General features: G+C 37.0%; 1 protein-coding gene across 7 annotated transcripts in view; it reads left to right on the forward strand.

Moving 5' to 3' along the window:
• MIPOL1 (mirror-image polydactyly 1) overlaps positions 1-15,468 on the forward strand; it is a 180,551-nt gene that overhangs the window by 152,129 nt on the left and 12,954 nt on the right. For 6 of the 7 annotated variants that reach the window (XR_016466972.1, XM_090141339.1, XM_090141337.1 and 3 more), the window contains one exon: positions 5,773-6,003. Coding sequence is in view for 6 of the 7 variants with exons in the window: in XM_090141339.1 (XP_089997465.1) it covers positions 5,773-6,003 (231 nt within the window). In the remaining variant the exon portion in view is untranslated. Of the gene's footprint in view, positions 1-5,772; positions 6,008-15,468 lie in introns of those variants that run through there. The other variant, XM_090141340.1, reaches the window with a different exon arrangement.

Here is a 15,468-nt window from a genome sequence, read left to right on the forward strand (position 1 = left end):
AAAAGCTCTGTTATTTCTACATGTAACCAGAATTACTGCTTTCTTAATTACTTCTAGCTTTGGAAGAAAATTAGACCATTCTTAAAACTGACGTGATCAAAAACAAACTCAAAGCATGAAAAGCAAACCACTCCAATCAGGAGTTAAGCCATAATCCTCCATCCGTATTCCACCAAGGTTCCGTGCAAATCTCTGACATAGGCCATTTCTCTACTGGCCAACACTGCTGGCTTTGTACCACCTCTCGCACACCTCTTCAGCCACCGGTGGAGCAGCCTCCAGCAGCCATTGGAGGGCCCCGGAGTTGGGAGGGTGAAAGCAACTCATGTCTCTGGGGCTTCTCTGCCCACCTCCAGGCCCAGTGCATCACAACCATGGGGTGAGCACTTGCCATGGAAGTGGTCAGGGTTCTGCAGCATGCTGTGAAGCATGGAGCTTTTGGCATCATCTTAAACATCCTTTATATTCAAATACTGAGGTCACTCCCGATGACTTGATGCCAGTTCTGTCTTCGATTAATAGATAAGGTTCCCTCTGTATTTGCAGTGTTACCTAAACAATCTATTACTGTGGGGAATAACTACAGTATTACAAATACAATGTTAATGTTATTTTGTTAACTAAAGCCATTGGCAAATATTTAAGAATGGCCAAAGCATATAAATTGGAAATAAAGAGCAGATAAAAGATAGCAAAATGATTTCTTGTAACTTCTAGTATGGCTAAGCACTATACAGAATAAAATTATTTATAAAATTTCAGATCAATTTCACAGTGATCTTAGGCTTCACAGATGAATAGTCTCTCTCAGTAAATGCAAGGCTAAAATGTACTAATGCAGCTAATTCACTGTCAAAACATGACAGGAGCATTTTATGGCGAGACTGATTGTAGGAATAACATATAGCTGAATAAAACTTTGAGGAGTATCTACTGATGTAGATCGTAGTTTGCTGCTATTATGTTGAAAACACAATCCCCTAATTCATGGGGAAAAAAATGATAGCCTGTGGATATGTGTCTTGCAATTAATACAGATTTGTTGTGAAATCTTGGTGTTGTATAATTCATGTTAACATGTATCAAGTAATATTCAGGATTAAAGCATAGAACATATCCAAGTCTCTTCTGTAAATTCAGATGTACTCTATTTGAGATTTGATGTATGTGTGAAAAAAGCTAGTGCTAAGTTATCAACTGCCAGACTTTCATTAATCAATCAGAGATAATCATAGAATCACCAAGGTTGGAAAAGATCATACAGTCCAACTGTCCATCTATTACCAACAGTTGTCACTAAAATAGAGGGCCCTGCTCCATGTGCTGCTGCGAGAGAGCATCATGAGCTCAGGAAATTCGGGAGCATTTCTTGGACACAAGCTAGTAACTATGGTTTGCATCTATCTGAAGGTCTGCAAAAATCTTTAGAATGCTTTCTACTGCTTATGGATACCCCTTTATGTATGGATGTTTTGCTTGGATTCTGTTTTAACCAAGCATTAGTCACCCATAAGCTTTTTTTACGGGTTTCCTGGACCATTCAATACTATAGTAAATGTGAGGAATAATGGGTAATATTGGATCTCATGTGCATATTGCTGGCATGTGAGTCAGTGCTATCTGAGCAGTTTGCCCATTGGCTGCATGAGGTGATTTCTGATTACCATGCAACTACATAAATGAAGGGTTTGTAATGAAAGTATGGCTTCCAATTATTTCTTGTTGAGAACATGTCTCAGCAATCCTTCAAGCTTGAGAAGGACACCTTATTTAATCATTTGAGCCTTAGGTCTTTGCTACCTCTCGCAGACTAGTCTACACTTGGACATGGTGTGGGTACTAGAGGTGTTCTGGAGAATGAAAATCAGATCCAAAAGAGAATGCTGCTTGATGTCTTCAGAAGATTTAACTTTTCCTAAAATCAAATTGTGCTGGATTTAGTTTTTCCTGAATTCAAACTGTGCTGCATCTGACTTCAGTTTCAACAATGACAAGTCTCTTTTCAGCAATGAATCACAGAATTGCAGGGGTTGGAAGGGACCTCCACAGATCATCGAGTTAAGGCAGTTGCTCTTACTGAAAGGTGAAAAGATTGAGATCCAAGGGGGCACAATGATTTGTATTTGTTAAAAAATGGAAGGTCGAAGATGGGCGGTCATTAGATAACAAGCCCATACTTCAATCATACAGCAGCCCCATTATTTGGACCCTTGTACAGGTCACAAGTTTCTCTTGATGAATTCAGCAGAGAAGGATAAAACTCAGCCTACTGTTCTCCTAGGATCCAGATTAACAAGCAGTTAATTTTGGTGGCATGGGCAAGCATGATCAGTGGTAATTTGTTGAGATGTTATCCTGTAAAACTTAAGGTTATATCAACAGCCAACACAGGGAAGAACATCAGTAGTGGGCTCTGTCCTACAAGTGCTTATTCTTGAGTTTGATGAGAAAACGTAATATAAAGAGGATGCCTGAGCTCATGCTAGAGTTAAAATAGTGACACTCTGTGATGGATCATAAGAATGCACAAAATGCAGTCTGCGTTGTACATAACGTGCACAACATGGTCTGTGCTAACAAAGCTGGTGCCATTGATTAAGCTAGTGAAAGATGTTTAGATGGTTATAGTGGAGAGAAAACAGTACTCTTAACTCTTTTAATTGCAGAGGAAGGAAGGCTGATAAAATATTTGTCTATGGTAGGGCAATGCCATCTAGCTACCTGTCTACCAGCTGTCAGGCTCCTGACTCATGTGTTATGCAAACTTGATCATTTTATATCCTGTCTTGCAGCAAAATGTCAAAGTCCTTCTAGATGTTATAGACTTCTTAAATCTTGTCTTATTGCATTGTTTCCCATGAGTACCTCAGAGGTGGTATTTCCCAGATTTCTATGCTGCCCAACCCTTGAAAGCTTGCAGCACAATGAATAGACCTCTTCCAAGCCAACCTGAGTGCGGGCTGGCTGCTGAGGGGTCTACAGAACCTGAGTGTCAGAAATACTTGTGGTGAAAACACCACAGATAGATCTGCGTGTGCTTGGGGACACTAGAGATGTTTATCATTGGGGATGAGGAGGAAGGAGAGGACAAATTGAGCATGTTTGGTTTCTACTTTTTTTTTTTTCCGTTTAGATAGAAGGTTTCTATGTGTTATTCAGTAATTGCTTCAGGTGGAAAAGCATTTCTCACCTTGCAGCAAAAGTATGCCTGGCAAAAAGAGAGAAGTGTTTTAAGAGCAGCACTTCATGCCGTTGACTTTCAGCCAGTATTAAGGCCCTTTGGGAACAGTTATAATTGGTGCAATTTGTAGCAGGCTTGAAACTGCTCTGACTTTGGGAGGACCTCATGCTATCTTTTGGAGTTGCGTAAGTGACAGCATCACATTTGACTTCTTCTTCCTCCTGGACACAGAAAAGGCAGCCCATTAATTGAAGCTCTCAGACCTAGCTTGAATAAGAACAGTTATGTCAGAGTAAGCAAAAAGGTTTTGTATAATCAAAATGTGAATTACTTAAATCAAGTAACTGTTTGAATGCTTTTGTAAACCACCCCCAGGCATAGAAATCTCATTTATTTTTGATTCATAACATCAATGTTTTTTGAAGAAATAATCCTCTGGAGATTAATGAAAGAATTTCAAATTAGTATTATCAACCAGGACTAAAGCATTTTAGCAAAGTACATATTCTTGAAAATTTGACAGGTTTATGCTTTTGAAAAAAAGGTTTAAAAGATTATCAACCATGGTGCCGTACTGGCTTACAAAATATGTGTATATCATGTACGTATCAAACTCTATTGGTCTCTCAGGTGCAAACATTAAAAGTTAAAACATGTAACTGTGTTATGCATGCTGTACTGCTCAAAGCCAGTCTTTCAGAAGGGGCCCAGTTGTAGTCAGACACAGACAGTATTTTGAATATAAATAAAAGGCTCTATTTTTTCCTATGTTCTAGAAAGAGGAAAAAATAACCAAAAAATAAAAACAACTCACATTTGGTGTGAAAATGTTAGGATTTTTAGGTTTGGATTCTCTCTTTTTTTTCTTTTTTCTTTTTTTTTTTTTGTGTGTGTGAGAGAGAGAACGAGAGATCCATTCACTGAATGGTTTACCCTCTCAGCGATTTTTTTGTTTGTTTGTTTGTTTTCATTTTGTTCTTATACCAGGTGTTTAAGAATTGGACATCAGTGGTTTTTCATTACCCAGATTTCAGCATTATTTGCATATCTTTGTATTTTTCCATGGTGATCAGTGCTCAACTGTAGTAGAACTTCAGTCAATAAATTTTATGTGCAACTGTAAAAGTAATTTTATTTTTAGTGAGGCTGTTCTAGGGATTTTAATATCCCTTTATAAATATTTATATTTTCAATATGTCTTCATTTAATTGAAAAGGTTCTTCACTTTATTTTCAGACAACCTCAGGTAGTAGACGTAATGACATACCAACACTCTGACCTTTTAGCTTCTAGATTTCCATTAGCTTATTCACATTTTGCTTGTCTGTGTGTATTATATTTTAGTTTGTATATGATTTTCATCTATGGATTGACAGAAAGAAGGGTGTTTTCAGTATGAACACCTTGGGAAGGAAGAAAGTATGCTATTGCATACTAGCTGCTGACATGCAGAATGTCTCAAATAGTGCAATTAGTCTGCATGGCTACTAGAAATTCACACAGAAATATCGTTTGATGTGTGCATGGTCATTAGTCAAAAGGATGATATCAGGTCATACTCATCAATACAGCAACAGCTTCTGATGTCTGTAAAGTTGTTTTGAAATTACTTACATTATTTATCTAAACACAGTGCTCATTATGATATCCTGCTGCCATTGCTTTTGTTATAAGAACAAGAAACTCCATGAGTTTCTTGTACTACCATTATCATTTTAACTGGTGGGAGATTCATCATAAAAATGGAACTATGAAGAGGAGGGAAAAAATCACTGGCAGTTCCACAAAGAGCCTTCTGGTGCAGGCTTCTTCACTAGGAATCAGTTATTAATATGATTTCTGCCATTGTACCTTAATAACTCAGGCAGTTGGGCACCTGCTGCTTCCTTGGAAAATAATTCACAATCTAACAGGCTCCCAATTTTTTTTCCAGTACACAGTCTTCTTCATTCTTCTTTTTTGACTTACATGTAACCTGCCTGTCCAACATCCTTTTTGCTTATCATCTTTAGTTATTGATAGCTTTAGCATTGGTTAGCATTCACAAATGATTCATATTTCTGAATAGTCCTTCTATCTTAATTATTTGTTTGTACATCGTAGCACTTTTATTCCTTTCATTATATTGAAAAACCTGCAATTCTCAAATAAACCCTCTGTAGTTGATCTGTCTGCCTCCTAAAAGAAAGGGCTGTGCAACATGAGTTAATAACACAGCAGTAATATTCACTGATTAATTCAACTTTATGTAAATCACAGTAACAACTTGTTCCTGTAGGTCATGAAGTGATTGGGAAGATGTTGCAGCTGAAAAATACTTTTTAAGTTTTTGTGTAATAGCCTTTTTGCTTTTTAAACATCTGCTAATTGTTACACACATTTAGAAGACCCTTGTGGAAATCGAATGTTCTTTTTGTTTTACTTCACCTTTGAAGCAGAACTTACTTCAGTATATATAGATAATATCCATATATAATTTATACATAACAGAACTTATTTGGCATCTAGATTCATATGTGATAATATTAATTAAACTGAGTATACTATTCTTATGCTGAAACCTAAGGAAGTGTATGCTTTTGTTTCCCCAGTTTACACAAACCTTTGTCTCAAGGAGTGAGCCTGAATGACTGGCTTCGCTGTGCTTTCATTACTTCTGAAGGTGGCCTGAAAGACAGGGAGGACATTGTGACCATTACCTATGGCCAGCTTAAGGACCTGGGAGCTCAGCTGCTGCAAGCTCAGTCCGAACATCAGGACACCAAGCTGAAGCTTCAGAAGGCCTTGGAGGCTTTGAAGGAGGCCAATGAGAAGGTCCAGAAGTAAGTCACTTGCCTTCTTTCAGGAAAAACTGCAATGGAAAACCAAGAGAAAATATTGTTTCTTCTCGTATTTTTTCTTGAATGAAAGTATGATGCTACTCATAACGAAGCTGATGATTTTAACAGTGCTGTGGCAGTTAGGATGCCTGTCACCTGTGTTACAGAAACTGCTTTCTGCATGTGCAGTGCACAGGGAAAATGTTTCCATTTCCACTGACTGATTTACACCCATGGCACTCCTATGACAACAGAGCATTTACCTTTAAAACTGCATGGTGGAATCTTAAGGCTCTCTCATGATTTCTTGTCTGTTACATATGGGGAAGGATTCATTCAACAGGAAATGGTGATGGATTTGGTTAGGAGTGGCTTCAAAATCTCACCGAAATCAGCAGGAAGTCTCTGAATGGGTGAGCAGTGGTGATATTCTCTTTCCCAATGTGTAATTCTCAAAGTTCATTTCTACTGAAGTTGTTATTGTGAGGATAGTTATTGCTAGTAAGTTTTTGACAGAATGATTTCTTGGAAACAGGAAAATGTGTAGGCAGTGCCTCCTCACAGTCTGGCACTTATCTTTATTCCACTCCTTAGCCTCAAAACACCCTTCCAAGGTTGTCAAGGCTGAACTGATGCAAATTTTCTCATCAGTCTGTATTTGTCTTCAACTTCCATGTCTGCAGTGTATTTTAAGAGCAGCTAGGAATTGGCTGATAATATATTGCAGGGACCTAATGAGAGTTCTTCTTGAGTAAGTAAGAAATCATGCTGAGTTCTCCTATTTTAAAAAATACAAATTATATCATTATTTTTAGTGTATTTTTATCTACCTAAAAATTAATTACTATTAGTATTTTTCATTAATTTTTATATGAAAATTCTTATTTTCAGTCATCACTTTAAAACCTGTGACTGAGAATTATTCAGGTCTTTAGTATCAATACTTAGAAGCATTTGAAACTTCAACAGATTTATTAAATGTGCTTGCTGAAAATAAACCTATGAAAAATAACTACAGCACCTAAAAGTGAGTAGTGGTTGTGCCTTTCTGTGCAGTGTGTAATTTTAAAGTTGCTGTTGCATTTCTTTTTATTTATAAATACTTACTGGCAATCTACATTTAAGTGAAGGTTTTTGCTTTGTTTTTGTTTTGGAGAAGTCTTATTAAATCCTGTGTAACCAGAGTGCATGGAGCAGAAGTGCAGACACAACCTGAACTAAAGTTGCACTGATGCACTGCTATAGTGAAAAGAATTTATGCAATTTAACATGCTCAAGTACTTGGGAAATTTTTGATCAGGTTAGTTTTCATTATTGTTGAGATCAGGCCACTGAGCCTATAGCAAAATTAAACAATTGGGTGAAGTCTTTTGATGACAATAGCATGCCCTTTTTACCAAGAAACTGTGGAAATGCTCTGTGCGTCTTCCCAGCACCCAGAGTCATCCACCCCCATCTTATAATTCAACCTGCAAACAGATTAAGCAGCTGAGTTTGTGGAAAGTGTGTTTACTTTGAGCTAAGAACCCTTGTGTGACACTATAGAGATTCCTCTGACACCTCTGGGAGAACTACACAGACAGTTCTTACTCATCAGCAGGGAAACCAGGCTGAGAATTCCCAATTCCTTTGTAGCCTCAACTGCTTCATACAAATCAGTGTTTGGCAATTAGGCAGGAACTCATTTGTTAGCTTTTTATTTCCAAGATGTAGGATGCTCTACATTTCAAAAAGGAACTAGCATTTATAAACCTGTCAGCTGAAAGGCTTCATGATATTAATTGCACTGGTATTAATTATTAGCAGTCATAAGAGCATGCTTATTGTAATTGGAAATGTGATGCTAAAATTCATCACCTAAGCAGGGTTTTTAAATGTCTGTTTATCTGACTTCTTGTTCTTGTAAATGCCTAAGTAGCATTTAATTCTGACATGAGACACACATTTAGCAACTATACACAATAGTTTCTCGGTGTTAATAAGTAAAATATCTGAATAAGTAATAACTACAGTTAAAAATTAGACAAGTAAAATAATTATGAGCTTCCCTAAAAAAGAATATAACTAGAGTAATTAATGCCGAAAAAGGGTGTGCTTTGTATCTTTGTATCCTGTAATTTATTAATGCTCACTGTGTCTTTGCTAATTGATTCTCGGTCCTTAATTTCATTAATTTGTGTCCTTACTTGCAATTGTTGCTTTCTAAGTGCAAGATCCAAGTCAGAATAGTGGTCCTGGGCTTTCTGTGATCAGGACACAAAGCATCTAAAAAATTTCTGGATCCTGTCCCACATGAAACAGCAGCTGGGAACCAGAAGGGGAATATACTGGAATCTGCTTATAGTGAACTTAGATGTAGTCAAATTCTGTTGACACTGAAAAAGGGTAAACATCTCCCATCAGCTCGCAGCAGTGTGATGGATGTGTGCTCTTGCCTGTGAAGCAGACAGGGGTGGTATGAAACAGAAAGTAGTGATGGTTGGAGAGCGGCTGCACAGATTTAGTAGCATTTGTTTGAATGTATTTGGTTTTGAAACACTAACAAGATATATATTAGACTTTGAAGAAAGTATTATTCTGGTTTATAAATCAAATACACGTTTGAATTGTGCTGCGTGTGTAAATAAATACATGTTTATGTGCGCATAACATAGTACATATTTTTTCAGTTGGAAATTACAAAAAATCTGCAGGACTCTAAAGATTTTTAACTGATGCTATACTCTGATTTTCACTGTGTCATTAACGTTTACAAAGGACAAGGACAGAGGCACAGGACCCCCAGGAGCGCTGGCACAGTGCCACAGCTTTGCAAGTGCGTCTTGCCGGAGTCAGGAGTCAGCTGCTGCAGCTTCAGCAGTGGGTGGAGAAGGTGGAGAAGGTGGCCATAAAACCTGGCAAATTCATTAATGCCTCTGCCAGCAAGGGAAGAGAGGTGTTTTAAAACTGCCCTTCCCACTGGATTCTCTGGGATCGAGGAGTGGCTACCAGTGTCAGTAAGATCAGAGGAGGCCATAGTGTAGTAGCAAATCAATGTGAGCCAATTATCACTAAAGGTTGAGGCCATTTTTGATGCATTTTTTTTTCCAGGAAATTTTTCTGCAATGGCTTTGCAGCTAGAGTGAATTTTAATGCAATTTATCTATCGAGGCTTTTATTCTTTTTCTCACAGTTTAATGATTCTAGCTCAGGAAAGTGCAGCTCTGCATCTGTGAACACAGCCTTTGCACGCTCATATAGCTGTGTGCAGGAGATGGCAGTGGAGGGTATGCGTGTAGAATTTCTATGTAGTCCTCTAAAAGTAAATACACAACCATGCAGTAACGGTGCAGTGCTAAAATATAAAGCAGAAATTCTTGCTTGTTTTGTCCATAACTGACTATTAAAGAAACTGTCGGGTTTTTTTCTTCCTTTTAAGGAGGAGCTCAGGAAAGTTAATTACAGATTGGATAAAATTCATCAATATTTTGAATACAAGAAAAAAATAAACTGAGTTCTAAATAGGCAGGTGGTTTTAGTAAAAGAAATTACTGCCTCTCACCAAAAAAAACCCACAATCTTTAATAAAATTGATTTGCTTTACCTCCTAAGGTGTGCCATATGGCCACCTAGCTTTCATTGCTGTTGGAATGCACCCATATATGAGTGGTCCCGGGTTTCCATCTAGCATTTCTGAACATGATTTCTCTGTTATTAGAGTTATTCACATTGTTCTGCTTTTTAGCTGATGCTGATAAATCTGTCAGTAAGACAGCAGAAACAGTTCTTACCAGCATTTGCCAGAGTATAAAAATGAAAAAATTAGGGCTGAGCATTTACTAAGTGATTGGAGTCCCCTTCTTCTACAAGTGAAGCTAATCTGCCCTGCCAGTACAGGAGCCGTGTGCATTTCACATGGATGTCCAGGACATTCTCCAGTACTCACTGGAGGGCCTAATCTCTCCCAGAATGATCGGAGCAGTGCAGTTCAAGAACAAGAATGAATATTTGAATAATCACACCACAATGCGAGGTGACCTTCCGACAGGGGACTGACCAGATACACATATGGATTTTGGGAAGACGCTCTGATGCTCTTTTTTAACACAGCTGTGAGAAGAATGTGGCTAAGACCCAGTAGTCTTTCTGGAGTATAGCTGGCAAAGGAAACCATGAGGAGAAGAGAATTTAACACATGGGTGTAAGAGAGTCCGCTTCATTGATGCGATCTGAGGGGAATGTCTAATGACTGGAAGAATCAAACTTGGCAATGAAAACACAAAGCTCTTTTCATCAATTCAAACGCAGCCTCTAAAGCTGCAGATGGTTACCTCCAGCCTTGCCTATTCAGTGTGGGGTTGTGTAAAATGGCACTTTGGTGAATACTAATAGATCAAAACAAAGATTTAATAACATAAAGATGGAGTGTTCATTTTTAAATGAGGATACAGGTCAGTGTCTCAGAAAAGAGTAAAATAAGTATCTTTATGTATAGGTCTAAGGTCCCTGGAGATTTTTAACAGCAAACATGGTATCTTTAATGTACAGATTGTATTCAGTACAGCACAGCTATGCAGGGAGCAGGCTAAAAGCAAGCAGTTCTGATTTATTATACCAATTGAGCCTCCTTGCTACATGCAAATGTTGTTAACTAGTTATCTTCCTTTTAAAATCATACCTACATATATTTAGTTGAAGTCTATATTGTGGCTTGTATGCTTTCAGTCTCCTGTTGTAGATGAGAATAGAGCTAGTTAATTAGAAATTGCAGGAAGAAGCGCTACACAAAGGAAACAAGTTGCACATTCATCCAGACTTAGAGCTATTTGTTTTGGATGTAACAGCAAATGCCAGATAACTTGATTGGTTTTATTTTAAATTTTGAAGATACATGTCTTTTATTTTCATCCTTCAAAAGAATTAATATGATTTGATTTCTTATTTTATCAAGATGATACATTTAGATGTTCAGACTCCCATGTCCATGCTAGACTGCTATTTTTTTTAACTTACAAAAATACATTCTGGTGAATGTGAGATCATGTCAACTACTGGCAATGAGAAGTACAACTTTATAGGTATTAACAGTTTCACTGATTTGTTTCAAAAATGATTTTGCTTTTAATGAAACCACCACGTTGTCTGCTACTGTGAATTTCTGCTGGGATTGAATAGTTGGTAATCTTTTAATATCATATAGGGAATTTAATTGATGCTGGGATTTTGAAAGGTAAAGGAAGTTCTGGTGACTTGTTGAAGAATGTAAACATAGAGGTAGTTTCTTAGTTAGAGTAAATGGGCTTAGCTCTGTTGCACTGAGTTGCATTCATTTGTCCTGACCAGGGATCTGACTTCTAGTTTGCTGTGAAACAGATGCTGGTGGCTACATTCAAAAGACCAGTAAGTGAGAGTAAAGTGTTATGAATCTGCTGCTTACTGTAACAAGCAGTAGAAGTCAATTGTTATGAGAGTTCGCATGGAAGGAGTCGAGGGAGGAAAGTCTTGTAGCAGTCAGGATACCAGTGAAAATCAGCAATAGCTCTGGACTCTCAGAACTGGATCAAAAGTCATTAAAGGATATTCAGAGTGGAAAAAAATGCTTGATGAGGACTGATGTGTTGGCTGCTTTGTGCAATGATTAAAAGCAGATTATAAACTCCATGGGGCCCATAAGAGATATACAATCTCCACAGGCGGGGTTTTATAGTGTTTAGGAAACCCACACTAGCCAGATGGAAGATTCCCAGACACGCAAAACTACCACATACCCCAAAGAATTCTGCAGTGCAGCAGAGCTGATGTAAAGTTTGTTTAGCATGCAAGGCATGAAAAGGAACCTAAGAGAGTCTGAAATGCAAAATGTAGTAACAAGCATATCATGTCTTATATGAAAATATCACCATTAACAAGAGTAGCAAAAACAGGCAGCGTGAAATTATCAGGTTTAGGAGTAATAGGCTTGGAAGTGGTCTGCTTAAGGAATTAGGTTTAGTGAGGAATTAAAACTAATTGAAACATATTTAAAAAGTCATGTGTGATCTAACTGAAAACAGTACATGGCAGGGACAGAATTTATTTAAATACTTGGAATTCTGCACTAACATCAGAGAATTCTCTCAGAAAAATTCCCCTCAGACTACACTAATATGCCTGGTGAAATGATGAATTGAAAAGTCTGATAGAGGTACCTACTTGCTGTAATAAAACCATCTAGTAAGCCAGTGAGGTTGTGCTCAACTTTAGAGAAATTCAGCATAGAGTAAAATCAGTTTAAAATTCACTCGGTTTTGAGGAAATAAATTATTGAACTAGTAGTGAAATCTAAGGTGAGCTGAACAAATTCAGTCACTCATGGCATATTCTCCACGTTTCTTGATATGCTGTGTTTCAGTATCACCAAGTGGATCTTGTTTACCTTGGTGTGCCTAAGGTATTGTTCATGCAGTTCAAAAGGAAATACATCGCTTCTGCAGAGCTGGAGTGAAATGTGTGTTCAGCATTGAATGATACTATCTTAATTGGATGGCACTTTTCTTGCCAGTTTTTGAATTACATGTTCCCTATTGCAGTCCAGTTAGTATTTGAAGACTGGGATGGAGGGAGCTGCAGATTCTAAGTGTCTCTAATACTGATAGCTTCCCAGCTCAGAGAAGAGAAGGCTTCTGTTATCATAAGTAAAAAACTTCTGACTGAGTAACACAAAAACTCTTTGGCTGGTTTAGAAGCAGCCTTCCCTTATAGCTGTTGTTACCAATCCCATCCAAGTTATTGCCAGGCTCTCTCTGCAGTCTGGAGGTTGAATATACTAATGATTCACAATGTCTTCTGTCATCTCCTTTTTGTTGGAGGATGGCCCTTTGTAGGTCGTATTGTGGTTTCGATACCAAAAGTTATAGTCTGTGGTACTGCCACAGTAGGTTGTGGAATGTGAATTTAATGGATGCTTTGTGTGTCATAAGTAATTGTGAGGTCTTTAGCATCTGACTGAACGTTATCCTGGCATCGATCATGAACAGTGTGCACCTAGCAGAATAAAGGCAAAAAAAATCCTAAACAAAATAGAATTACAGAGAAGTCTTTCCTGCATTCCTTGCACAACCAAGATGTCCATTGACTGCAGGGACTTTCACATGGATGAAGAACACAAAACTGAGCGTACAGTCTAAGTGAAGTGTTTATTTTCTTCGTGTAGCTATGATTTACATTTACTTAACCTCTGTAAATTGTGGATTGCAGTGCAATACTTTTCTTAAAGTATGGGTAGTTACAATATAAGCACAAATATTTATCATCATTTGAATATTTATCATCTGTCTTTCAGGAAAATACAAGCAGTGCTGAAACTTCATTCTCTCAAACACTAAAATGTATTCTATGAAAGTCAAATGTTTTCAGAGTCAACATAATCACTGCATCCTAGTTTTTGACCTGTGTGTTCATTTACAGTTTGCTTATAGCTGCTTCACAGAGATGGAAGTTTGTAGATTACAACATGGTTTTATTGATTTATCAGTAGCAAAATACACTAAGTACTCTCAGTAAACTGGATTGGCTAGCTCTTGGGTTTGTATTGTATAATATCAGCTTGTTGTGGAATACTTCAGTGCAAAATCAGAGTGTTGGCATATTTAACATAAATGGTATAAACCAGACTTGCAAAGACCAATATTTAGTAAGGCCAATAACACAAACAAATTAGATTTTGCCCAATAGGAGGAAGCATTCTGACATAGTATTTGTAAGTTTATAGATAACTATTCTATGAAAAAAAAAAAAAGTTAATAACTTTGAGAAACAGATTGAGTTCTCCTTGAAGAAAGGAAAGAGAATTTTTTTCTCAGAGTTGCTTTTCTACCAAGATGATAAAATGACTATCACAGCAAATAATCATTTTCTTTAATATTTTATATCCAAATAAAATAAATTAATGGCATTTGCATTGCCGTTACTAAATAGTATTTAGTTTGTTTGCAAGAGTCATTTATTTGTGGCTTGGCTGAGGGAATAAAAATAAATTTGCGGTACTTTCTGTTAATACTCATACTGTTTCCTAACATATGCAAAAGACTGAATACTGTAAATCTATGTGCAGAAGCTGAACAAGAAATACCAGGCTTACTGAAGCTTCTGAAATACATATAAACTTTTGGAGAATTGCTGGATTAGTCGCCATCAAATAGAAATAATGGAGAAGGCTCAAACCAGCAAAGTATTTAATTTTAAGCAAGATTGAAATCACTGAATATTCTCCCACTACTTAAAATTAAGTGTACTTTATTGAAGCAGGTACTAGTTCTTTAATGAGTATATGTGTGTGTGTATGTATGTATATATGTATTTGAATATAGAAACTGTTCATGTTTCTAATCTAATACTAAGTCATCTAAGTAATAGCCAGATGTTTCAAAAGCCTTTTAATTTTTTAAGCAAGATTTTTTTTTTTGAATGCAATATTAATTGTGTTTCTAGACATGAGCACCAGCAACAGCTTTAATCCCATAATTGCCTGTTCTAGTTTTTTGCCATACATGGGTTAAATATAAGAACACATCACTAAAGACTGAGTTGTCATAAGACATAAATCTTTAGGACCAAATTTTATCATTTCTCTTTCAGATTATGGAATTTTTACCTCTAGAAAGTATCAGAATTCATCCTTTGGATGGAAGACACTGCAGATATTGGAGATATGAATAATAAAATGACTATATTTTGCACTTTATTCCATACATCAGTTTCTATTACCTTATACTTTTATTTAGCAATATAATTATATAAATGATTTGAAGGATGTAATAAGTGCACATCTATACATAATGAAAGGAATATCCTAAACAGAAAACTACACAAAAGACATTTGAAAGCACTCTGATTTTAAACACTAATGCTTCTCAAGAATTTTAGAAGTTTTGATGTAAAGCCAAATTTTTATGCTTGCATCAGCAGAAATTAAAAGCCTTTGTTTCCTAATTCAGTCTCATTCATGTCATCACCAGGCAGAATTGGTAGCAAGGTTAGAGTCTGGAAGCTCACTAGTTGAGAAAAATTAAAACTGTGTTCAAAATTAGCTTCAGGAGCACTGATTCTTTCCTAATTCATCCTCGCTCATGAATTCTCTCATCTCCCGGAAGCAGGAGAACAGAAATGTGACACTGAAACTCATTTCCAGTTGCATGGAACATGTAGCAAAATGGGCCTAGAAAGCCAGTGCAAAAAAAATATCACGTAAATTGTCTTGCAGGAGACTGCTGGAGACCTTTTAGGTTGCCTGCTTCTGCATATAGCTTATTGAGGCTTAAAAGTGGGAAGACTTGATTTTACTACTTTACTTACTTCTTTACTTACTTTACATGGCTTCATATGGTTGGTAACACGGTGGAAGGTCTCGGACGTGCTTTAAGGAACACTACACATTTGTAGAAGACACTTTAGTCTGTGATGCTGATTCTCAGCTAATATTTTAAAATCCCATTTTTTAAGTGTGAATGA

The sequence above is a fragment of the Phasianus colchicus genome, chromosome 5, assembly GCF_987193195.1.
Source record: "Phasianus colchicus chromosome 5, bPhaCol1.hap1.1, whole genome shotgun sequence".
NCBI classification, from domain to species: domain Eukaryota; kingdom Metazoa; phylum Chordata; class Aves; order Galliformes; family Phasianidae; genus Phasianus; species Phasianus colchicus.